This window comes from Crinia signifera, chromosome 6, assembly GCF_055691185.1.
Source record: "Crinia signifera chromosome 6, ASM5569118v1, whole genome shotgun sequence".
Taxonomy (NCBI): Eukaryota; Metazoa; Chordata; class Amphibia; order Anura; family Myobatrachidae; genus Crinia; species Crinia signifera.
Window position 1 is genome coordinate 252,589,364 of NC_139222.1, and position 27,045 is coordinate 252,616,408.

Here is a 27,045-nt window from a genome sequence, read left to right on the forward strand (position 1 = left end):
TAGAGTACCTGGCCAGCTAATGTGTACATTCTGTCGTCTTGTATTTTGGCTGTGTAAAAGAGGGCTGCACTTTCAGTTAACCTTTTTAATGTCTTGTTTCAGAAATATGAAATTTAATTATTGTGTGCTGGATGAAGGCCATGTCATTAAGAATGGAAAAACTAAATTGTCAAAAGCAGTAAAGCAGATAACAGCCAATTACAGAGTTATCCTTTCTGGCACTCCGATTCAGGTATGTAAACTGTCTAGTACGTGGTCTTTCATCGATTATGTGGTAGATAATGCAGTGTGCTGCCACAATGCAGATATTGTAACCCCCATATACAATCACTCACTGCCATTCTGAGAGGCTTCAGGTGAAGAAGTAGCTGTCCTTTATATATGCTCCATGCTCCCACAACATTTGCAGTAAAGGATTGGTAGCCGATCCCCGAGCAGTCTGGCTCAAATGTGGAGTGTGACTTATTTTATTGAAGGAGGTGCCAAAAGAAGTTTCTCTGGAGCCACTACATTTTTATTGGATGTGACTGAGAGATGGACAATTCTCTAGCACCAGTGTCTGAGCAATTTCAAAACATGCTGGTCACTGAAGTGCGCCATAGTTTACATCCTGCCATTCACCCCATCCAGCCCACTGCTCCTCCAAAAACTGCCCACTGAGCACCACCCAGCAGTGTAACAGATCATCCTAAACGAGGGCACGAGTGTAGATTAGAAGAAAAAAAGATTTTGTTCCCTTAGAAGAAAAATTTTCTTTACAGTCAGAGCAATCCAACTTTGGAACTCTCTTACTGGAGAAGTGGTGTCGGCAGACACAATAAATACGTTTAAAATAAGGTTGTATAAACATTTATTGGTTTAAAAACATCCATGGGTACAAATAAGAATCATAATCTATCTTTCAAATTTTCAGAACATACTATACAACAAGGGATAAGCTATTAAAACCTAGGTTGAACTAGATGGACGCAAGTCTTTATTCAGCCTTATCTACTACTTAACCATGTAAATGTCCATACACTGGGCAAGTATGCCTGGCATGTATGGACAGCAGATGAACGGCTTTCCCGGTGTTGGTGCGGGAGCGCGCAGCAGCACTAACGGCTTATCGCCAGGGCATACACACTGGGCGGCTTTGATCTGAAAGCCGCTAAAACATGCTGTTTTGTTCGGCTTTCAGCTCAGTCGCCCAGTAAGTATTGGCATTTATTCCACAGCTAATGTATGGGAGGGACCATCAAACGCTACCTCCCAGTTGGTTCCACAGTTTGTGTGAGCAGCATTGTACACAAGTTACTGGCTGATTTTTGTGTGTGGTGTAACCCATTATTGGATTTCTTCACACGAGAATATGTAGCTCAGGTGTCTGACTGAAGCATGTGTACAGCCCTGGAGTCTGAAGTAGAGACAGCAAAGGGAGTGGCCCACAGTCACCCATTAAACCCAACCCCTCATTTGCCTTAACACTAGTACCAGGGGTGGGGTTCTAGCTTGCTCTGTATAAAGTAGATTGAGCTGTAGGGTTACCAACTCATCCCTTTAATCCGGGACACGTATTAATTACACAGGTTCTGTGGCAGTTTAAATCCAGGTGAAATGGAGTCTTGAGGTGTGGCAGTTTAAAACCAGGTGAAAGCCAGCCACAGAACCTGTGTAATTAATATGTGTCCCGGATTAAAGGGATGAGTTGGTCACCCTATTGAGCTGTCAGTAGTGTGTGGGATAGAGGTAAGGGCTCTGTTGTCTATATATAATAAGTTAAAGAGTGTGTGCATGTCTGTCGCATTGCAGAGGTGGCGCTCAGAGCTGCAAAATTTGGCAACAAGGTACCTCTGGACCCGGCGGTGTGCACCTTATAGCCATTTCTAGGAAATTCCACTTAGCATTTTAAAAACCAGTAAGGTTAAATTTGCCTTGATTGATCTTTACAAAAGATCGATGATCTGGGAAACAGATGACAAAGTAACAACACCACAACTGATTTCATTGCTGTCATTGAGTATGAATGAAAACGCCTCATGCAGTACATCCCACCCACATACAGTACAAAACACAGAACGCACACACGTAAACATTGCACACATACAGATACACGTAGCGCACCTCACACACTTACACATTGGACAGATGCACCCAATGAAGTCAGTGCTGTGAGACAATAATGCTAACCATTACACCGTCCGTGCTGCCCACTTTCTGGTATAAACAAAACCCTGGATTTGTCCTTACTCATGTCAGCTGGGAATTTGCATACAGGCCCATACACACTAGATTATTTTTCTAATCTAGCTGGTTGGAATGAAAATCTGGGAACAAATTACAATCAACAGTTTGCTCCCAAAAGCTGGAAAATGGATAAAAGCAGTCCTCTGCATAAATTCATTTAACCAATTTGTCTGTATGACTATTTTTTATTTTCTAATTTGCATGTTTTAGGAGCAAATGGTCAATTGTCATTTGCTTCCAAAAATTTCCAGATTTTCATTCCAACCAGCCAGATTGGAAAGATAATCTTCTAGTGTGTATGGGCCTTTACACTACGACATCTGCATCTTTATACAGTCTTTAATTTAGGAACCCTAATGCTCCACCTCCACCATGCTACAGGATACTTCACTTGGTTATGAGTTCTGTTGTGACCATGCATTGTGGATTATACACCGGCTCTTTCTTCCTGTTCCATCCAAGCTGGTGGTCAGGGGCTGGCTGGCAACTTTTAGCCTAGGGGACAAGTCCAGAGCACTGGCCCATAACCCCCATCTATCTGGACAGCTGAATGCTTGTGTGCGCCGGAGGCGCGCAGAAAAATTAGGCGTGTGGCCTATCATAAGGGGGCGTGGCCTGTACCTTGATTGTATTGTGTACCTGCAGATTGCACATTGTGATGCTAATTACACATTATGCCGCACACCTTGATGCCCATTGCACCCCATACTGTGATGGCAATTACCCAATGCTCCCCATAGCATGATGCCCATTACGCCCCATACCATGATGCCACAATGCCACACAAATGAGCTAGAAAGCAATGTTTCTTTTGCCTTCAGGAACAACTCCGCTTTCTGCTGCATAGTGGGCAATGTTTAGCCTGTTTTCGAATGGATGTCAGGTTGCCTCTCGGTTGGTGGTTTCAGTTTCAGCATTCTGCAAGGCCTTTGTTTTCCTTATTGTTGAATACTTTGGCGGTTCATTAAACCTTTGCCGCAGCCAGCCAACTCTCTGTGAAGTGATCTTGTAGCCTTGATACATTGTGTTTTTTTTTGCTCATATAAATTAGATCCTGTAGCAAGGCAGAGTCTAAAGTTTAAGCTCTGTGTTGTCTCGTTGACATGAAGTAACCGATACCCAGTCTTCTGCAATGACATTATACATAAACCATTTGTTCCTGTACTCAATTGTACGACTGAAACTGTACCACTTTCTAAGCTGAAGAGCAAGATATGCTTTGTTTTTATGTTGGGTTGTGTCTGTACTACAGCTGTCTTACTAAATAATCGGTCTCCAAGTGTCGTTAGTCAAGACAACTGTGAATCATGGCGTAGAAACTGCATGTTATTATCTTTGTACTGCAATAACTAAGCCATTGCTACAGATCCTACAAGGCGGAGTATATGACACTTGTGTTTTTTGTTCTTTCATTTTTTTTCCCCATCCAGAACAATGTGTTGGAGCTGTGGTCGTTGTTTGACTTCCTCATGCCAGGCTTTTTAGGAACTGAACGTCAATTTGCGGCAAGATACGGGAAGCCTATATTGGCAAGTAGGGATGCGAAAAGCTCCTCCCGCGAACAAGAAGCTGGTAAGGAGTAAATCTGTTGCACTTGTTTTGTATCTATTTTTTTTTTTGTAAAGCCATTACCCACTTATACGTTATCTTGATTACCCTGTACAGGTGTCCTGGCAATGGAGGCATTGCATCGGCAAGTCTTGCCGTTCTTGCTTCGCAGAATGAAAGAGGATGTATTACAAGATCTTCCTCCTAAAATTATCCAAGATTACTACTGTTCCCTAAGTCCTTTGCAGGTTTGTAAATTATCGTATTGACCATTGGATGTTACTATATTGACAGAGTTATCTATCTATGGGGTTTGAACAGTATTTTCTTACCCTTTTATATGGCAAGGGATCCGCAGCACCCAATTACAGAGTACATAAATCAATAAGCAAAACAGTGACTTACAGTTAAATACAATAGAAGACAAGTACAGGGTACATAACCATAGCTGCCATCAGCAGAAAACACTATCAGCATGGCAGAAAACAACATCTTTGACAGCACCAAATCCTGTGGTTAAGTAAGGGAAGGAAAAGCACATTGGGGAAGAGGGCCCTGCTCATACGAGCTTATATTCTAGAGTGGAGGGACAGACTGATAAGGGTGACACAGATGGAGTAGAAATTGGCAAGTAACAGTGGGTTAGGATAAGAGTTTGCTGAGCTTGGTGAAGTGAGACTGCTTGTAGAGAGCAGCAGAGTCTGAGGGAGAGAAGTAGAGCGTCTTGGAGGTAGGAGTGGGAAGAAGTATTTAGTAGGCAGGAGAGGTGGTGTGCATTATCAAGTCAGTGAAGGGCTTGTAGAAGAGGGGAGGTAGATGTACATTTGGTGAAGCAAAGCCGGGCTGCAGCATTGAGGATAGATTGGAGCGGAGATAGACATTTGTCAGGGATTCCACAAAGGAGGAGACTACAGTAGTCCAGTCTGGAGATAACCAGTGAGTGGGCAAGGTTTCTGAGAGGTGCTGAATGTGTGGTTTGAAGGACAGGAAGGAGTCAAGGATTACTCCAAGCCCACGCACTTAGGGGGGGGTATTCAATCACAGCTGCTTTTTCTGACGGAGAAAAAAGTGTCGGGCGTATTTTCTTTCCCAACAGCATTGAAGCAGCATCTCAGCAGAATGGGCCAGTTTTAGAATGGCCATGGATTGTCGAGATCACTGCCGTATTTCGACAATCCACGGCCATTTCTGCGGACATGCCCCCTTTTTGCAGGACAGCAGGCAGGACATTGAATCCCGCCTGCCAAATAACAGGCAAGCAAAATTAAAACTGTCCAGGGTCCCGACAGTTGGGATCTGAGCTTTAATCCCCCCCTTAGGGGCTAGAGGAATCGTTGGTGTCATCAATAGATAATGAGATTGTGGCGGGTGAGCTTGTGCTAGATGGTGGGAGGATGATCAGCTCAGTCTTAGAAATTTTAAGTTTGAGAAAGCGCTGGGACATCCAAGAAGAGAAAGCGGAGAGACCATTGGAGACACGAGAGAGGAGAGCAGCAGAGGTCAGGTGACCAAAGGTAGATTTGAGTATCCGCGTAGAGATGATATTGAAGTCAAAAGAGCAAAGGAATTCACCTGAAGAGAACATGTAGAGAGAAAAGGAGAGGACCAAGTACAGAACCTTGGGGGACAGCTACTGTTAATGGAAGTGGTGGTAGAGAGTCTTGAGTTTGAATCCCTGCTTTTGCTCCAGGATTTATGAATGCAGAGTAATACAGTGTGCAGCTGTAATGTGGTACTCCTTTTTTTTTTTTTTTTTTTTTTGTGTGTTTTAGGTGCAGTTATATGAAGACTTTGCAAAATCTAGAGCCAAAACAGATGTTGATGAAACGGTGTCAACATCGACGCTGGCGGAGGAGTGCGACAAGCCGAAGCTGAAAGCCACAGGACATGTCTTCCAGGTACCTCATGGCCGCTAAGTGTACTCCATTATCAGACGTGATTAACCCTAGACAAGCTGACCTATGCAGTTTTGCTGTAGACCAGAAATCTGTGGTTTGTGGAAGGCGTTCAGTGGATGAAAGCAAGAAGTCCGCTGAGCCTAGCTGAGAAGACTTTAGATGAAGCAGTAGCATTATTTCCAGTCACTTTACAATATTATGTGAGGCATGGGCTAAACCCACTTACTGACCCCAAAAGGGAATATGGGTAAATGGGAGAATATAGCAAAATTGTCATTCTGAATTTAAGGACGGTCATGACTTTCTAGCCACAGTAATTAAGTCTATTCTGAGATTCATATATCTACTTCAGACTGGGTCATCAAGCCTAGTGGAGAAGTGGTTCAAGCAACTCCTGGAATGTTTTCAGTTAGGGTTTCCGAGGGTGGAGTTCTGTTGGACACACTCCTGTTCAGGGCTTTACCACTCATGGAGGATTGCACAGAATGAAGAAAGTCCTGGTCCTCAAACTGCTGGTTAAGTCTTTAAACCGTGTCTCTATGACTGGCGCACGTTACAGGGAGATGGCTAGCGATCTGGTTCTCTATGGACACGCAGGAATCTAAGTGAAACTGAATCATGTGTTAACACTTTGAGGATTTGTCCTCTTTCTTGGATATTTGTTCACATGACCTTCCTGTAAACCAGGAGACATGTCAGTCCTGTTCGCAGCTATTCATGCATTACTCCTCACAGCTGTAGTCACTCAGCAGACCAGAAAGAATTTGGGCATTATTCAGGCTTTTTTTTTTTTTTTTTAAGTAACCAAACTGTTCCTTTCCACAAAATATAAATATCCAGAAGCTCAACACCTGTGTCCTGTAGCGAAAAGGTTCAAGGTGGAATAGTGTGGGTTCTGTCATTAATGTCATGGACTGGTACAAGCGTGTCGCGATCTGGGGCGGTCGCCAGTGTGCTGGCAGATTTTGTACTGGTAATGATGCCTCAAGTACACTATGGCCACCTATCTGTTGCGCAGAAGTTATCGCTGACCTCAACAACAGCTTTAGTTCCTGACTTTGCTCGGTGCACATTGCTAGGACACGGTCTGGCATTAGAATACCATCGTTGAATCGTCAAGCACCATAACTTATGGTCTTTTTTTCTCTTTAATTCCTGAGTCTTCAGGGAAGGTGATATAATGTACGTATTTGTTTCTGTGCTGTGAAGTAATGCCCCAAGAGGACATTAACCTTATGTCCCTGTTTATGGCCAGTGTATAAGATTGCCAGGAGTAGGAAAATCTCTATGATCACAGCATAATCCCCTGTAGCTTAAGTTCATATGCTCCTGGAATTTTGAAACCTACAAGTGTATGATTGCGAGTTCTCTGTATTTTAGGTTTAGTTAGTGGTTCCTTTGTGATCTTAGTGAGCTGCCCTAATTCCATCAATGAATGGCGCTAATGTTATGTAGAAATAAGAGGCGCTGCGTTGCACTAAGAATTTAGGAGCAGATTTCAATGGTTTTATACATAAACTGAATTAACTTTCACTTTTCTTTCCTAAGGCTCTGCAGTATTTGCGGAAGCTATGCAACCACCCTGCTTTGGTTCTGTCCGCCCAACACCCAGAGTACAAGAAGATCACCGAGCAACTAGCGACTCAGAACTCCTCACTGCGAGATATTCTGCACGCCCCCAAGCTGTCCGCATTAAAACAAGTATGATCATATTTCTTACTCTGACATTAAGTGCTGGCTTTTGGCAGAGCTACCCTGCACTACTGATATACAGCTTTTCTGTGCAAGTAGGAATGTCTTCTAGACCTTTTTCTAATTCAAAATTGCAGACGTGACTAATGTAGGACACCACGTTCTTGCATTTTTGGCTGTAGCACTGGGCGGAAGCTGGAACAAATGGCTGCAGTGATGAAGTGAAGAACTGTTTAAATCTTGACAAACCGTCCGTAGAGTTTGTGAAACTTCGGCCCATTTAATAGAAGGTTTTATATACTTATGGCTTATGCGTAGTTACAGAAAGCTGTTCTTCTGTGAAAACATAATATTAGAATCTTTGTCTGAATATTCATGCGCATGACGCCAACCCATTGCTGCGCTATGTGACCTTTGTCAGGCTGTTCATCTATAGGTTTACTTTGTATTATGAATTCAAGAAAAAAAAAATGTGTGTGTCTCTTACATGGCAGCTACTTTTGGACTGTGGTCTGGGCAATGCTGGCACCCCAGAGAGTGGCACTGAAGCAGTTGTAGCCCAACACAGGATATTGATCTTCTGTCAGCTGAAGAGTATGCTTGATATTGTGGAGAATGACCTCCTAAAGCCTCACCTGCCCTCCATTACATACGTACGGCTAGATGGAAGCATACCTGCCGGTCACAGACATTCCATTGTATCCAGGTCAGTAACAACGGTGCATTAGGCTTAGCTTGCAGATCTCGGTCGTAGAGGCAGGATGTGTCCAGCTTGGTAAGGGTCGTATCTGTTAAGGTGGCCATACACACGCAGATTTATCTGCAGATCTGTCTGGTTAGAACAAAAACCTGGTTATGGATGAGAGCAAATGACAGTTGACCATTTGCTTGGAAATTCTGGAAAACTGACAAACTGGAACAAAAACATGGTTATGGATGAGTGACAACCAGCCAGATCTGAAGATAAATCTTACTAGTGTATGGGCACCTTAACTGTACTCCAGGAGGGTACAGTAGTAATGGTCAAACTCCAGTGCACAGTATACATAATATAATACATGTCCTGAAAGTGCTTTTAACTGCCGTTATAAACTGAAATTTGGCCATGACTCGTTGAGAGAATATGAAGTTCTAATCTATGCACACACCTGCCACTTGCACATTAAAAGATGATGCAGATGGTTATAATAGATCGATGCTCTACCATTATACTAGGATTAGTACAGGTTGGTTTAATTCAGCTACACTCTGCCAAGAAGAATCTTATTCCACAATGTGAATTGATGAGCACAATAAGAATCTGAGTCCAGCATCCGCTATAGCGATCTGCCTCCAGTCAGGTTTTTCTGAATCAGCCCTGTGCCCAGCATTCGCCTAACCTGTATTTTGGCATCTCTTGTTTGGAATGTAGTTTATGGATGTAACTGCATTTTTTTTTTTTTTTTTTTATTGATTTTTGCATATTAAACATATAATAGATATACAGAATGCTGGCAGGCAAAATTGGCTTATAGCAAAATGTTAAATGTTATCATAGTAATACGATAGGATATACATATATATTGTAACACTGATCTATAATGTAGCCTAAATACAAGGATAATGTTCTGGCCTCAAAATATGACTTCCCAAGTGCCCGTAGGCGCCATACGAGCACAGTAAATCGGCAGGAGTATCAGGGCCAGATAAGGAGATTACTGCCAAATCCATCTAATGCCTAAGTAACGAAGAAGAAAATATATATATACACCCAAAAGGACCCAAATCAAACCCCCCAATAACCCTGCACCCTGTATGTCCCACCCCCAACCTGGGAAAACCTGGAGCCCTAAACCTTACCCATCCCCTTCTATACCCACTAAACTATACTTACTATAGCAGGATATTAGACAACGGAGACATACTGAGGGATATAAGCTTAAGTTACGACCCTAAATAGCTGGAGATAACTGTATACTGGTAACCATCAAAAGTTGTAACATATATAGTAGACAACAGGAGATGTCTCAGATTATAATGTGGTACATAGTATTAGTCTGGCCATTTTTCAAAACCAGGAGAGGAAAGGCCTGTAGAATCCGGATCTTCCCCAACGGCAGATGGAGTAACAGGATAAGTTCCACGATAGAAGTGCAGGCAATTCCAAATTGATGTTGAGTGCATTGCAGGAGAGTGGGGCAACTCTGGGCAGGCAGCAGCGTATATAGAGCAGTAAGGCAGGATCATAGGCTTGCTTTCGATTAATAAAGCAGGATCTTGTGGGTATACATCACAGGTGTGAAGAGTGACTTCTGATACTTCAGCTGGAGCATCATCAATGTAGAGAATAGAAACCGTATCCTGCTGCAGAGTATTACGTTTGTTGACAAGCCTGTCTGTAGAAGAGGCAATAGCCTGCAGGATCTGGCTCAGTGCCATTTCCATCGTGAGCTTAGTATACAGGGGAGGCAGAAGTGCAGTAGAAGTGCAGTATCAGCCCCACGGCCACAGTATGTCTTCATTGAAAGATGGGGACGGCTAGCACGGCCCAATGGTGTGAATAGAAAGGTACCCATAGGCCGCCTTACACCTCCACCCCTCCCAGTCAGGATAGACCAGCGGGTATAGTATTAGAGAGATAAAGTCAAGAATACTTGCCAGGTATTTAGTTGAAAGATATGAGGTCTGTGCCCAGAGCTGCCTTCCACTATATATCCAGGAGCCTCTAGACAGCCGTGGCACGTACTGTCAATATTCTGTAGGGGATCCTAAATGCCAATGTCAGGCAGATGTCAGCAGCCCCAGCCGGATCCAGGAAAGTTATAGCAGGCGAGTGCAGCCGCCACAGCCTAGGAGGCACGCAAGCAAGATGGCGCCAACCACCCCAGCGCGGTCCGCGGCAGCGTGTCCCAGATGGGAACGCTAGTCGCTCTCTCCGCTCACAAACAGAGAGCAGCCGACGCCTGTCTCTCCTGCCCGCTGCGCCTCCCAGAGAAGAAGCGGCAGGCCTCGATCACCAATCCCTCCAAACAGCAGCCGGATGGTCCCAGGAGTGCAACAACGGGGAAGCAGGGCAAGTATTAGGATGTCTCATGCCTGGTGTGAGGGTCAGGGTGGACGATGGCAGCAGATCAGGATAGAAAACAGGATTTTTGGAAGGAGCACTGAGGATCTGCTGCCTACTCCATGGACGTCCAGGCCACGCCTCTCCGGATGTAACTGCATTTTGATATGCACGAAAACCCGCATGCCGGCTCGCCAGCAAAAACTGGCGATACCCCATAGAAGCCTATGGGCTTCCGATCACCACCCTGCACTTACGCATGCCACCCCTCCCTCACCTGAGTACGAGTACAGGCAGCACACTGCTGTGCTGCCTGGACCAGTGACCACCTCCTCCCTAGCCCCTACATCCCCTTCCGGGTGCAGGGAGGTATAGGCATAGCCCGCAGCAGTATCATCAGCCGACTGGGTGAGGGAGGGGGAGCCGCCGGGACACACTGCACGTCGCTGGACTCATTGCAAAGGGCAGCTCTTGTACTTTGCAATAATTATTGCATATGTTAGTGCATATGCGATAATTATCTATGCTGTAGCCAGCGATGTGGGGCCGCAGATATTAGTGCATCTCTAGCGCTGTTCTAAATCCTGGACTGTATCTTACGCATTACCTACAATATGCCCTGCCACAACTGGAATACCAGTTTTTATTTTTATTTTTTTAGATGCTCAAAAGCAACTCCTTGTCATGCTGCCTTTCCTGTCTTCTATTCCAGGTTTAATAATGATCCTTCCATAGATGTTCTGCTGCTGACGACCCATGTAGGTGGCTTGGGTCTCAACCTCACTGGAGCAGACACAGTAGTATTTGTGGAACATGACTGGAATCCAATGAGAGATCTCCAGGCAATGGACAGAGCACATCGCATTGGACAGGTAAGGGAATACAATACAGACAGTGTCTATTACAGTTCTGCGCTAGGCTGCCACAGAAATTACAAAAAAGGGTATCCAAATTCACCTTCCAAGTCCAAAACAACTAAACTGTTGTTGTTAAGTTGTTTAGGTAAGGGAATACATGATCTGTGCGTTTAATGTTTGTGTGACTATAATATACAGAGATGGGTGTTGTAAACCATAACCGGTCAAAGGTGGGAAAGGTCTTTAGTGGTGTCTTCATAATTACGTTGCCTTCTTCTCTGGGATAAAATCTTGGCATGGTTTGGTAAATACCCTAAAGACCAACACGCACACTACTGTCCGATACTGAATAAGTGGTGGGAACTATAATGTCCAATTTGCAATCTTCCTTTTTTTTTATTTAGGGCATACTCAACACTCCTAGGATAGGTCCAGTGGTTATGATTTTCTCACAAATTCCCCTCGTTTTTGGTGATTGAGGCATGCAGTCTCCTTACCTTGTGGCCTTTTAATCTTAAAGAGTAGCAGGGATTTTGGTCCTGGGACTGGAAAGTCCTCCTTGGTGCTGTTACATTTTAGTAGTTCATCCCAAAAACAATTGTTAACGTGGATGTATCCAATGCACTCCATGCGTGGGGAGGTCTACTGGGCAGAAGTAGCGAGAAGTAGGAGTCCAAAGAGCATCACGTCTAGTTCCAAGTCGCACTCGGTTTATTTTGCAGTAAAGTATGTGCAGGCAGTTTTTGGGGCACTAGATCGCATGCAGCCTGTAATTGACTTTTGTAGCATAGTCAAAAATCTGGTGCCGTTCAAATTGCATGTACTTAAAATGTACCCAGTGTACAGTCCAAATTGTGTAGCACAAATTGTATGGCTCAAATAGCACCTTGCAAACATCTCAGTGTGTGGGTTTTAATGGCTGGTTCTGCTGGAACCTTCACTCTGCTTCCTTGTGACCATTGTGGCAGCTCACCATGCACAAGTTTGAGTATTGGCCCGGATTACTGTATGGCTAATATTGACCTTATCCATTCTCTGGCTTCATCTATATGGTAATATTGGTTTTGTGTAGAGAAGGCAAAACCTGCCAGTTTGGGATTATAAAAAAGAAATTAAAAAGCGCCAGATCTTGAACAGTATGTATTGTATACCTAGCTTGTCTTGTGTATAAAAATGACAATTTAAAGCTATGTTTTGCTTTCAGTCAGACATGTACAGTTTGATGTAATATGGCAATGGTCACCGTGCACATGCTGGAATTTTGGCAGTCCTCGGGCATTTACTGTCTGTAATGAAGACAGTCTCCTATAGTGCAGATGTCACTACTGAGGTGGAATTGTTATGTCCAGTGTAAGCACTAATTGTATTCTAGCACCCTGTATCGGTCACAACCCATGTAGTTCCTGTGGCGTGTTACTCACTGCTGCTTCTATCACATATTGGTCTGTATCTCAGTCCTGAGATACAGACTAGAGTGTGCTAGAAGCACCAGCCAGAGCGTTACCCCAGATAAGAAAGAGTGACTGCACTGGTTGAGTTGGGTCGGCTGCTAGGATGAACAACTAAAATACTGTAGGACTGTACCATGTCATCTGGCAGGGCAGGTAATGAGGCGTTTATTCCACTAAGTGTAAATGGTGAAATCTGTTGCAGAAACGTGTAGTCAATGTGTACCGGCTGATAACGAGAGGGACGCTGGAAGAGAAGATAATGGGTCTGCAAAAATTCAAAATGAGTATTGCAAATACTGTAATAAGTCAAGAAAACTCCAGCCTGCAGAGTATGGGTACTGACCAGCTGCTGGACCTGTTCACCCTTGATAAGGTAAGCCTAGTCTCTCACCACTGTGTATGGTTTGTGACTGACTACCACCCAGATACAGCAAATACCAGAGGCCTTTTTCTCTCATCTATATATCTCTCGTGTCCGTGAGTCTCCGAAACACTGCCATCTGCTGGCAGCGAGTGAAACTAAATCTTTCTCACACATGCACAAACACAGAAGGAGACTAGCTTTCAAAGCTTTTGCTTTTGAGCGGGCTTACTAGTGAAAATATATCCTACTAGTTGCCAGCCAGTCAACATGACGAACATAACGAATGTTGGTGTCTCTGAGCCTACATGCAGCAACACTTTTATTTCTCCGGGCGCCATCTATTGGCTGCTGACACCATAAAAAATGATCTCCCATAGAGGTGATGAGCAGAGTGATATCTGTGAATGGATAGATTTCCCGTACACAGACATTGGCTGTGTTGCAGAGCCGATGCGATATATCAGCGCACCATGCTGGGTGTACGGGGCGATCTGTCCACTGCCGGTGATTGACAGCTCAGTGGGCTGGTGCATGCAAATGTGCCCAGCCCACTTGTGATGTCTTTTTTGACTGATTGTGCAGTGTGTATGGAGAACACTTGGCCCAATCATTCTGCAGATATACCTATTATGTGTACACAGCTTTAGACTCTTATTATATAAGATCAGGTGAACGGTTACAGAACATGGATCTTCCTCAGTAACCGAGAAAGTAGTGCCACCTATTGATATCTATTAAAATGACACATACTGATTTTCAAAACATAACGGATGACCCCAGGAGCCGGGGAAAGTCCGAACTAGACAAACCCCTGAAACGGAGTGTGCTGTTAAGTGTACTACTAATCACGGAATAACAGTATTAATTTTAAAATAAATATGCAGGCTCCTATCATATAGTACTAGTATTGTTAGTCTCCCAGTTCAGCTGGAACATTCTGCCTGGAATATTCATTGATGCGTAATGTTTCCTAGGACGGAAAGAGTGAGAAGATGGAGACCTCTGATGCCAGCGGAAAGAGTTCCATGAAATCCATCCTGGACAACCTTGGAGAACTGTGGAATCAGGAGCAGTACGATGCGGAATTCAGTCTCGATGGTTTTATGCGTTCTCTCAAATAAACCCGTTCTTTCGGCTGCTGCTACAACATCCATCTTTCTGCTGATATTCAGCAAGAACCGCGTTGGTACTATATGATCCTTGGTATAGGGTTTTTACTAGACTGTTTCAGGAAGCTATTGGCGGAAATCCTCCAAATGGGAGAAAATGTCATGTGAATTATATGCGGTCTTAACACGAGGATAAAGAGGCTTATATACTGCTATACTGGTGCATTATTCTACAGCTGGTGAGAACTGAAACTGCCGGACTTTATGCAGGGACAGCTGTTATTTCCAGCACGGAATATTCTCGGCATATTTTTTGTACGGCCATCCCTGACTCAATGGGTTTTATTTCACTAGCTTAATTACTATTCCTCACCCGTGCATCTAGTGAGGCATTCTTCATAGCATTGTTGCTGAGGTGTACAAGGAACATTTTAGCAGTAATAAAAATCCACATTTTAAGTGTTCAATGTATTTCCCCCGCTGCTGGCATTAATGTGGCTTCATTGTTATATAGTTTTTTTTTTTTTATAAAGGTTGTACATTTTTAATGAATTTCAGGCTCACGTTTATCTCATGTTGCAATTTTATTTGGAGGGGGGGGTTGGGGATCAATACAATCTGAACTGAAATTCAGGGTTCTGTTCATAGAACTATGCACACATTCTGCTTAACTACTTCAAGAACATGCATCTAGGATTGTATCTTCAGTATGGGAAAAAAAATCTGATGTGCTTGTCATGTTTACACTGATAATCTGGCCCCAGCACAAAAATACTATGGGGGGGGGTGTTCAATCACGAGCAAAATTTTCGCCAGGTTAAAATACGTCTGTTTTCGGCTTTTTTGTTTGGGGTGGGTTAATTCGATTTGCCTACTCAATCCCAATGCTGATTTTTCGCCCAGGCTAAATAGCCAGCATTGGTGAAAACCGACAAAATTGCTGCAAATTTACGTATTTTGGCGAACTCTCTGCAGTTTTTGTGGCCATTTTTGCCCATCCCGATTTGCCCGAAAAAAAGTTGAATGAAATTGAAAATGGACTAAAAATCTGGTGAAAAATGCACATGATTGACTACTGAAATGGAGATACCCATTTTTTTATTTTTGTGTGTGTGGCAAAAATTTTGGCTGGCAATGAATACCCCTCAATGTGTTCCATCACAGAGTGCATTCTTATCCTGTTTGTATGTAGTTTATGTTGTATCCATGGGGTACCCATCCTATTTACTTATCCAAACCTGTAATATGGGTTCCGTTGGTGAGAGAAGAGAGCTTGGCTCACATATATATTTAAAAATCTTACCTCCCCTATGTAAAATAAGGCAACAAGTAAAAATGCAAACTATGGAAATGAACTGTTGTCACACCTTTAACCTGTGGCGTGTTGTAATGAATTACCATTCCATTTACACTTTGAAAATTAAAAAAAAACTATTTTTTTTTCTTTTAATTGTGGTTGCTTTATTTTATTTTGCTTTTTGTTGCCCTGTAATAAGTGATTTAGATGTTTCAGATTACTAACAGGCGGTTCTGGCTGATATGCTATAGCTCTGCACCCATCCACACATTGTAGTGGTTTAGCCTTGACGAAATGGAACGCTGCACAAATTTTTTTATTTTTCCAGAAAAGTTTGACATGTCTAATAATATCAGAAGTTTGCGTATTTCTCCTTTCACAGTAAAACTAATCTCCCCAAAATGGCCGTTAGGTGCTTTTTTGTGTTTGGAAAATGTTAGAAAAACACTTATTGTGTCACGTTTGCTTGTGTCCCCACTTAGCCTTTGGCATTAAATAACCTTTCTGAAATTGACAATCTTAAAAACCTAAAAATTAAAAATAAAGCATTATTAAAACCTACAGCTGTAGTTGTAGAATTAACATTTCAACAATATAGACAAAACAATGGCAGCAAGTAAAATCAGACCACCGACACGGTAGATGGTCAGCTGTGATGGGTGCAAGGTCAGAACCACTATAGACAATGGAGATCTACAGTGACATCAGCCTGACTGTTTTATCCTTAGCATGGCTAAAGGCCTCCCATACACTGCGGCAACTTCTCCCCACTCGGAGAAGTCTCACACAGTGCTCCCTTAATATATCACATGCGGCCCTTGTACATGCGATCGGAGGGTCTGGTGTGATGCACACGGGACCACGGATTGCATCGGACCCACTGTCAGTCACCTGCAATTTTGGTTCTTTTCCTGTGATTGCTACAATCGCAGGAAACAAACTCAAATTGCAGGTAAATCGTCCGGTGTATGGGCTTCTTAAGAGTTGACAATCCAAAGCGCAACATCACTTCGTTATACAGGGTTGGGCAGGGAAATGGGAAATTTACAATTACATAGTGCTCCGTTTATTTCTCGAAGATCCTATGCTACATCTCTCCACTAGTATTTCTCTAATTGTCCTAGTAGGTTTCCCATAAGGTGGCATTGCATCTCCATGCAAATTCCAGATGTTCTTTGACTGTATTTGAATGTATTTATTTCAGCTCTTCAGTATTGTTTAGGGAATGAGTAAACTTTGCTTTCCTCCTTAGGGTTCCTGGTCCCACAGGGTAGACATCAGGGTTTTAGTTTGATCCAGAGGATCAGGCACCAATCTCCAAAGCTTTGGAACTTCCCAGCATGCCTGACTCCTCTCCCCTTTATATCCCTGCCTCCATGTACAGGACATCAGTGTTTTTTTGTGCCTGCAGGTGCACAATTTTATTTTTCTCCCGGGATTGCCTCGTCAATCCCCAGCTTTCTTTTTACTGAGCGGTCAGTGCTGACAGTCCGAGTGACTCCAGTGTTGCCGCTCTGATACTCCTGCTGGTGTCCATTGCCTCCCTGCAGTCAAATGATGCGTACCTCAGTGTGGACGGTAGTGCGGCCCGACACCAGCACAGCCGGAGCGGCGCTTCCAGGACAGCATTGCTGGATATCGGGGAGGGTAAGTGCTTTCTTTGAGAGCAAACAAATCTCTGTCTGTGAGGGAGGGACTCCTCCCACAGTTGCTGGCATGGACTCTGCCCACAATAGCAAGGACTCCACTATACCACCAGGGTATGGAGCGCAGGCAGGAGACTAGTCCTCATTTGGCAGGAGATTGGTTTCAATTTGTTATAGGCTCATTATACCGGTGGGGAAAGACCAGTAGATGGGAGGTGGCGCTTGCCTGCAGTCCCTCCCTGGCTTTTGGCACCAGTTCACCTCCGTGCTCCCGCCTAAAGGCTGTTTAAATCAGCCCTCAAAGAATCTGACAGCCTTCTTTGGAAGCTGGATAGATTTCCTGTAATGCCGGGGCGAGTCTCCCCTGTAAACCAGTTGCTAGAGACAGGCTTTGCTGCACTCAATGGCCTATTCTGTTACTGACCATGCAGTGTTCATAGTGCTTTAACACAGTAGATTGTACTTGCTGTTGTGCTTATATTTTCTGCTGTGTGTTTGTATGTGTGACTCACTGCTATTTTGTTATAACTGCTGTTACCCTCCTTTTGGAGTCTTATCACTACTGCTCACCTGGGACCAGGTGTACTGAGGGCCAGGGTTATTATAGTCACCCATTTAAAGGCATAGAGGCTTAAATGTGGCAGATACTGCCCTTGATTGGTAAACATGACTAGCAAACAAACGCTCTGCCCTACATTGCTTTCATGTGCAGCAGGGTTATCTGAGCAGGATATTATCTACAAGGGCTGCTGGGGTCCTGCGGGCATCTCAGCAGCTTCCCTTTCAGACCCTCAAGCTCTGCCAACTTATAGGTACTTTGGTGGGCCATTTAAATCCAGTTGTGGCCTCTGCACCCCAACTTGTATCACCAGAAGTCCCCTCTCCTGGTTGGAATCCCTGGCTGGTTCTGTGCAAGCTTTTACACAAGTTGTGCACAAAGTTGTAAGGGGGGGGGGGGGGGGGGGGGGGTCTAAGAGACCTAAACATGTGTCTACATGACCTACTTCCCAAGGGGCGTGACTTGGAGTAGTATGGTGTAGCAGCGGCACGCTGTAGCTCCCTCCGCTTATCCGCGCTATCATGCTTTGATCCCCCCTGGTGAAGCCTCAAGAAATCCTGCAGACCCAAAGAAACCCCCAATGATTGTTGTTGATGTACGGGTAAATGCTATGTACCTATGTCCTGTACCTTACGCGCGTGGAGCCTGATCTGAATGAGAGACGCTGGCTGCAGGTCCCTCACGATCGCGACGGAACTGTTTCCCCCTCGCTGAGTTGCTGCACGGCCGCCTCGAGGGACACACGCTGGACTTCCGGCGGGCGCGCGTGTAGACAGAGCCGGGACGTGAGCGTCGGGCAGCGGCACAGACAAGAGGCGGACAGGCGAGAGGCAGTCACGCAGGACCCTGCTCTCGCTCCCCCGTCTGAAACGAGTCCCAGGCTCCCTGCTGCCCTGCTTACATTGAAAGACTGCAAAGAGTCGGCACAGACAATCCGGCTCACTGGCGCTGAGAATTGGACACCACTGAGCTAAGCTGGCTTCAGACACCCCTGGCTACTACTGTTAAGGACACAACTGCTGGGCTCATTGAGCCCTATACTGCGGCACAGGTGCACGGAGTTGTGGGGCAAAGATAAAGCAGGTGTGTTGGCTGCAGTAAAGCATCTGCCAAAGGACAGCCTGGAAGCACAGATACCAGCAGCTGCCAGATAATAAAGAGGTGCTACTATTACTTTGCGGTCCCTCTCTTTTTCTAAGTGGACACATAAAATAAAGTTGTGGTAAACCAACTGATCCGGCCGATATTGATACTTCCTGGACCTGTGGAGTATACCAGGAGGTGGGGGCAGAGCTCTGTGCGGTGGGTACACCACTAAAGGTACTATATATATATATATATATATATATATATATATATATATATATATATATATATATATATATATATATATATATATATATTTTTTTTTTTATTTTTTTTTTGCCTCACCATTTATTCATCGCTGTGAATTTAAAGGGGAAGTCGTGGAGGATAATAGTTGTGGACTAAGTATACACTGCAAGGCCCCCTTAATTATGTGACACACTGACGCAGACAGGTGCCTATTCTGAAGTTGGTCACTTTCTTACCGGGATACAAGAGAAAGGGAAAATCATTGGTCCGTATTAATCTTTTGCACGTAACTGTTTTCCCTATCTATCCCACCCTGCTCGAATTGAATTATGGGGAAGACTGGTACTGCTGCGGCGGCAGCTGCTAAGCTAGAAAAGTACTCACGAAATGCTCAGTCGTCCAGATCCAACACACAAAGTGTTCCAAGTTCACCAGCCCCACATACGGAAATAGACAGCTCCATTAACGAGCCAGTCCATTCTACACAGCAAATAATACAAGCAATATCTGAATCAGAGCACAGGGTCACGGAAAAAATTGGCCAAGTACAGTCAGATGTGTCCCTGCTCCGACAAGATCTGCAGAAAATGCGTGAGAGGGTAACAGAAACAGAGAATCGCATATCGCAGCTGGAGGATGACTCCTCCCCGTTAAAAAGAAAAGTGGAGAATTTATCAACCCAAGTGGCAACAATTCAATCTAAGCTCTCAGATATGGAGGGCAGACTGAGGCGAAACAATATACGAATAGTAGGCCTTCCAGAGAGAACCGAGGGCACCGATCCAGGAAAATTTGTTGAAAGTTGGATGACACAACTATTCACGAAGGAAGTATTCTCTCAACAATTTGCTGTTGAACGGGCACACAGAATACCGGGGGGAGCACCTAAGCCCGGAGCCCCTGCATGAACATTAATAGTTCGCTTCCTGCATTTCAAAGACAGGGACACTGTGCTACGTTTGGCCCGAGCAAAGGGTGCACTTCTGTATGACAATCATGCAGTCTCTCTGTATCCTGACTTTGCCATTGAGGTACAGAAAAGCCGGGCCAGCTTTTCACAGGTCAAACGCAAATTGAGAGACAAACATATACAGTATTCAATGCAGTTCCCAGAGAGTTGTTTATGAGGACTCAACCCATTTTTTTAACAATGCCGCAGAAGCAGAAAAATGGGTGGAGGAGCGTCTCCGCACTATGTGAAGATTGGGGGTTTATACACAAAATTTTTTTTTTTTTTTTTTTTTTTGTGCCAGGAGATAAAGTGGGAGAATTTATGTGATGAAGTAGATTTTCCATTACAACTTATGTCTATATGGTCTATATTTGGGAAATAATGTCTGTGTCCTTTATATATACATACGTAACCCTTATAGATACTTGCTGGCACAAAACGGACATTCTGGTTGTTAATTTATTTTTATGCTTTTTTTTTTTTTTTTTTTTCTCTCATTTAAGATGATGCCGACTATATTAGATAAAGCGGTAGATCTACGTGATGAGGTAGATTCTCTAGCTATGATACATATTGCAGTATTGGTGGTTTATTTATTTGGTTAGCTATCTATTCTTTTTCCCCTCTCTTTTCTCTCTGGGTCCATCCCTTTTTGAGACATTAGTAGCTAAAGTAGGAGAATAGAGATTCTGATTGGCATGTACTCTGTGTATTCTTGTACCTAATCTCTCCTCTCTGGGGATATACTATTTATGAAGATGGAGAATATGATAGATAAAGCTGGGGATCCAGGCGATGTGGTGGATTTTCTAGCCAAGGAAATGAGAGATATACACTGGTACTGTATCTATTTTTTATTATTTTTTTTTTTCCTCTCTTTTTTTTCTTTTCCTCATTTAAGACGATGCCGACTATGTTAGATAAAACTGTAGGTCTACGTGATGAGGTAGATTCTCTAGCTATATACATATTGCAGCATTGGTGGTCTACTTACTCAGTTATTTATTAATTTTTTTCCCTCCATCTTCTTTTCGGGTCCATCCCTCTCTGAGGCACCAGTAGCTAAAGTAGGAGAATAGAGATTCTGGTTGGCATATACTAGGTGTACTTTTGCACCTAATCTCTCCTCTATGGGAATACACTATTTAAGAAGGTGGAGAATATGATAGATAAAACTGGGGTTCCAGGCGATGTGGTGGATTTTCTAGTCAAGGAAGTGAGAGATATATACTGTAGGTTTCTTTTTTTTTTTTTTTTTTTTTTTTGATGTTTGTCCCTTCACCAGGGTAACGACTAAGTAAAGGGGGAGTAACCATAAACTACAGATAGCGGTGGGAAATTATTTCCTGCATCTCCCAAAAGGGGTAAGTTAGGTAGTTTATTTTATCTAGGGAGTTAGGTATTCCTCGGGGTGAGGTTATACAGGGCGGGCTAGGGTGGGTACCAGGGATGATACTTGGGAAGATGTCTGGGATGTGGTCTATAAATGTATGTCTTTATTATTATTATTTTTTTTTTTTATTGTTAATAGTCTTATCAATATGGATGTTTAAGGTCAGTGAGAAAAAGCTTGAAACTCAAACTGTTATGTATCTTAATGCAATATTCGCAGAACACAGAGCGAAGTTAGCTGTGCTCATTAATACTATGAACCAAAAAATATATATAAATATACATTATGACTAAACGAGCACTAGGATTGAATATTATGAGCTGGAATGTCAGAGGTCTAAATAATAACATCAAAAGATCCCTTGTGATGTCCCAGATTCGTAAATACTCGGCAGATATAATCTGTCTATCTGAAACACACTTATATGGAGACAAGATCAAGGCATTAAAAAAGCCTTGGATCGGATCCGCGTTTCATTCAACCTTCTCCCAGAACGCCAGAGGTGTAACAGTGCTGGTAAAAAAAACTGTGAATTTCCGTGTCGATAAGAGCTTGCTAGACACAAAAGGAAGATTTGTATTTCTTAAAGCTGTAGTAAATTATAAACCTCTCTACATAATAGCCATCTATATACCACCGCCATACAACAATGAGGTCCTCCATGAATTATTAAAATTCATAGCAGACTATCCTGAAATCCCTATACTCTGCATGGGGGACTTTAATAATGTAATGTGCAAAAACTTAGATAGATGGAAAGAGTGTGGCGTAAAAATGTCTACCTTGAATAAAGGTGCCCCCACCCCCTTTTCTAAAATAATAGCGGAATTGGGTTTAATAGACATCTGGAGGCAGAGGAATCAAGAGTTGTTACAGTTCTCATGCTACTCACCCTCACACAACACCTACTCAAGAATAGACCTTGCCTTGATATCCCCTATACTAGCTCCCGCAATTACTGATGTAAAATACCTTGCTCGGGGGATCTCGGACCACTCTCCTATCCTGTGTTAACTATCGATCTAACGTTGGATCGTGGAGAAGTGGCCTGGAAACTAAACCCCTTTTGGTTGGAGCAGATGGGCACAGATAGAGCCCTGACTCAGGATTGGGAGGGATATGTCTTGGATAACAGGCAATATTCTAACATTGACATTAAACACGATGCACTAAAAGCAGTGATGCGGGGGACATTCATAAAAAAGATCACAGAGATAAAAAGAAAGGGAAAGATAGAGGAAGACAATTTGGCAAATAAATACCAGTTGCTTGAAAGGGAATATATTAGCTCTGGGAATGGTAGTGTCAGAATACAGCTAATGGAAGCAAAACAGGAGTGGGTGGAATACTTGTATGATAAGACAAAAAGACAGATGCAGTTCTCCAGGCATAGGCATTACTATCAGACAGAAGTGGGGGGTAGCTATCTGGCATATTTGGCCAAAGGCGAAAACGGTAATAATGCAATATCTAGTATCAAAAATCCCCAAGGGAAAATATGCTATACGGCCGGAGAAATGGTGGAGGTTTTTTCGGGGTATTACTCTGACCTATATGATTCAGGGTGTATAACAAATCAAAAACAGATAGAGGAGTACCTGAGTCCAATAGATATGCCATCCCTCTCTCAGGCAGATTCAAATCTGCTAGAAGTCCCATTCACTAGGGTGGAGGTAGGCCAGGCTATATCATCTCTTCCGGCTTCTAAAGCGCCGGGAAGGGACGGTATTCCTGCTGAAGTCTATAAAAAGTTTGCAGACTTTTTTGTTCCCTACCTTACAGAGTTGTTTAACTCATTATTGGAATGGGGCTCACTCCCGGCTACTATGTCAGAGGCACTGATTATATTGATAATAAAAAAAGATAAGGATCCTCTACTCCCTGAATCATATAGGCCAATCTCGTTGTTAAATACAGACGTAAAAATACTGGCGAGAATCCTAGCCACACGGCTTAATAAAGTAATAACCTCCGTAGTACACCCAGACCAGGCAGGGTTTATGCCAGAGAGAGCCACAGCTCAGAACTTGCGACGTTTATACCTTCACCTACAGAGAGGCCAGAGTTTAAAGTCGGAAGCCCTGGTTGTGTCCTTGGACGCAGCCAAGGCTTTCGACACAGTGGATTGGAATTTTATGTGGGCTGTGTTACGAAAATTGGCATTTGGACCCCAATTTGTCAAGTGGATTCAGATGCTATATGCATCCCCAGTGGCAAGAGTCTCAGTAAATGGGTATATCTCAAATTCATTTAAATTAAAACGGGGCACTCGCCAGGGTTGTCCCCTATCCCCGGCACTATTCTCACTAGTTATAGAACCACTTGCATGTTTAATACGGACAGACCCAGAAATAAGGGGGATTAAAATAGGGGAGGTAGAGGAAGTTATAGCCCTATATGCAGATGATATGCTGCTTTTTCTGCAAGATGCTGGGAAATCCCTACAACAAACTCTGGATGTGGTAAACAAATTCGGGGATTTTTCCGGTTTACGTATTAACTGGGATAAATCAAATATATTACCAATCTCAGGCCACATACCTGAAGATCAGCAGGCTGTATCCTTATTGAAGTGGACCACAAAAATCAAATACTTAGGTATATGGATTACTCCGTGCCCAAAGAGCTATGTGGACCTCAATATCCATCCTGTAACAGACGGATTTAAAGACCGTATGCACACATGGAAAAAGCTACCCATGACACTTACTGGGCGAATAAACTTATTTAAAATGATAATACAGCCAAAATATCTTTACATTTGGCAGAACTCGCCCATATATATACCAAAAAAGGTGTTCAGTGCAATAGAAAAATTGGTAGTTTCCTTTATATGGAATGATAAGTCACCACGTATAGCAATTAAAACTTTATGCAAATCAAAAAATCAGGGAGGTTTGGCTCTTCCAAATTTAAGAAACTATTATATTGCGGCTCAAGCGGCACATCTTGTCGGATGGGTTAAAAACTCAAAGGATTTATTACTACATGCATATATAAGAGAACAGGTTGGCCAATGGGCTTCCCCATTGGCTCTGCTCCTGTCAGGAATCTCTACATATAAACTGCCCCCTATTCTTCGTCAGGCGGTCCTAATATGGAGGTCTCTTCATTCTGCAGGGGAATGGTCAGGGACAGATAAGGATTCACCACTGTGGTTTAATAGAAAATTTGCAGAATTAGAAAAATTATCCTCCAACAATGTATGGTACCAAAACGACATCATAGTTATCAGTCAAATATATACCAATGGATTGCTTAAAACCTTTGGACAATTGCAAGTAGAATTTAATCTCCCAAATGAATATTTTTTTAGATACTTGCAATTGAGGCATGCGATCCAGGCCCAATTTGGGGGGCTCAGGATAGAAATATCCGAATCCCCGATAAAAAAAATGCTCCAAAATTTGGGTAATAGAGGCAGGGTATCCAGCCTATACAACACCCTGAATATATGTCAACATTTACCCCAAATGGAGAAATTAAAAATCAAATGGGAGATGGACTTGGGCCCAATATTGTTGGAGGATTGGGAAGCCATATTGGGATCTATTAAACACGCAACCTCCTCTGTTAGATATCAACAAATACACTACTTCTCACTCCACAGAACCTATCGCACTCCACTGGGGATGTATAAGGCTGGAATAAGAGAGGATGATAGCTGCCCTAGATGTAGGGCATCAGAGGCCGATTTCCTACATATGATTTGGGTCTGCCCAAGAGTATATTCTTTCTGGGAAAAGGTCTGGAAAGATATTAGGACAACAACTCCTGCCACAACTCAACTGAATCCCAGAACTTGTCTGCTGGGTCTAGAAATGGGGGGGGATCACTCACCAATGCTCTATTCCTATGTTATTAGTTTGATCACAATGGCGAAAGTGATGATAGCCCGCATGTGGTTCTCAACTAAAAGTCCAGCACTGGCAGGGTGGAGAGCATTGGTTAGTGAAACCATGAAGCACGAAAAGCATATGTTCTATGCAAGAAACTCTAAAAAAAAATTTCATGACAAGTGGGATAGATGGCGAGATCACTATTTGCTATGGCAGGAAGATGAACAAGATGAGATAACAACCCCAGTGTAAACTTCGATAAAGGCGCAGGATTAGTCATGGTCGGTAAAGAGGGAAGCATGCATATTTTGTGCATTTGTTAAGTCACAAATACTATAATACGTACATAACACACTCTTCACAAAAATCAGAGAGAATCACTCATACCACTTATATAACACATAATTCACAATCACTACACAACTATAAATAGAATTCCTCAATTTGTAGAATACACTACACAAAGATAGGAGAGGGAATGGGAAGAATAAATAGAACAGAAAGGGGAAGGGGGAAAAAAAAAAAAAAAAAAAAGGGAAGAAGGGGAAAAAAAAAAAAAAATAAAGAAAAAAATTATAAAGAAAAATAAATAAATAAAACAAAGTTTTTTTTCACGATAAATGGGATAAGGGCGAGAGCACTATTCGCTATGGCAAGAAAGAAAGAGAGTAGGAGATAACACTTCACCGCAAAATCCAGGAATAGGCTTGCTTAGTATAGAGTGCAATACGTCTATCCCAGATCACTATAAAACACAAACGACACAACATATATACACACAATGTAAAACACAACGTATAATCACAAGAGTGCTACAAAGAGAAAGTTTATTTATTTGTTTTTTCTCTCGTATTACTAAAACTTGAATTTTTGCACAAAATATCTAGAAACATAAAAGATGTAAATTAAATGCATGAACAGTATTCTAAAAAAAAGGCATGGATAGCATCAACCGACTACAGTCCAAAATATGGGCATTATACAAAAAACAAAATAAGGCAATATATAATAAGGTACAAGCAAAATTGAATAGACTAAATGACCCAAACAGACCCGATAGTGTTTTTTTTTTTTTTTTTTTTTACTTTATTGTGGGGGGGGGGTATATTGGAGGGGGGGCTGGGGGGTTGGCTTGTGTTTATTGTAATTAGATGTATGCATGTATGTAAAAAGTAATGTGATGTCATGTCTTTTAAATGTAAAACTCAAATAAAGAAAATTGAATTAAAAAAAAAAAAAACATGTGTCTACATCTCAGTAGACCTAGTTTAGAATAGACTTGGAGTCTTCAGATGAGGACACTGATATGAAAGGGGAGGAGTAGGTAAGATACCTAGGAGGATCCTGACACAGACGATTCATCTGTGATAATCAAAAAAAAAAAACAGTTTCCTATACCTATATTCCATATATCCATTACCATTGGATGATTGTAAAACATGGGAAAAAACAGTTTTACCGGTAACATCAGGTGCCTCTCTTAAAGACATAACTGATAGACGTCGAGAACAGAGTCTAAAATCCATCTTTAGTCTCACTGGCACAGTTAACAGGCACACCATTGTGGCCTCCTGGGCAATTGAGGCCATGGGTTGAGGGTATTGAGGAAGAATTACCTCAAAAGGCTTTAGAGGACTGCACAAATTGTGTTCATAGCATTAACCAAGCTGCGGCCTATATAGGTGAAGCGGTCATGGTTTCATAGCAGCTAAAGCTTCAGCCACCTCCGTTCTAGCCCGGCACATGCTTTGGCTAAGATCCTGGAAAGTAGATATGGAATCCAAGCATACTTTAGAAGTACTCCCTTTCTCATGGGAAGTTGTTTTCAGAGAGGAG

General features: G+C 42.8%; 1 protein-coding gene across 2 annotated transcripts in view; it reads left to right on the forward strand.

The window, feature by feature from the left end:
• The window catches only part of BTAF1 (B-TFIID TATA-box binding protein associated factor 1), a 90,311-nt gene extending 74,673 nt beyond the window's left edge, over nt 1–15,638 (forward strand). For both annotated transcript variants that reach the window (XM_083149330.1, XM_083149331.1), the window contains exons 30-38: nt 103–232; nt 3,657–3,798; nt 3,892–4,022; nt 5,547–5,672; nt 7,221–7,373; nt 7,859–8,070; nt 11,120–11,279; nt 12,918–13,088; nt 14,054–15,638. In XM_083149330.1, the coding sequence (XP_083005456.1) occupies nt 103–232; nt 3,657–3,798; nt 3,892–4,022; nt 5,547–5,672; nt 7,221–7,373; nt 7,859–8,070; nt 11,120–11,279; nt 12,918–13,088; nt 14,054–14,200 (1,372 nt within the window). In that variant the 3' untranslated portion in view covers nt 14,201–15,638. The remainder of the gene's footprint in view (nt 1–102; nt 233–3,656; nt 3,799–3,891; nt 4,023–5,546; nt 5,673–7,220; nt 7,374–7,858; nt 8,071–11,119; nt 11,280–12,917; nt 13,089–14,053) is intronic.
• Nucleotides 15,639–27,045: the final 11,407 nt, after the last annotated feature.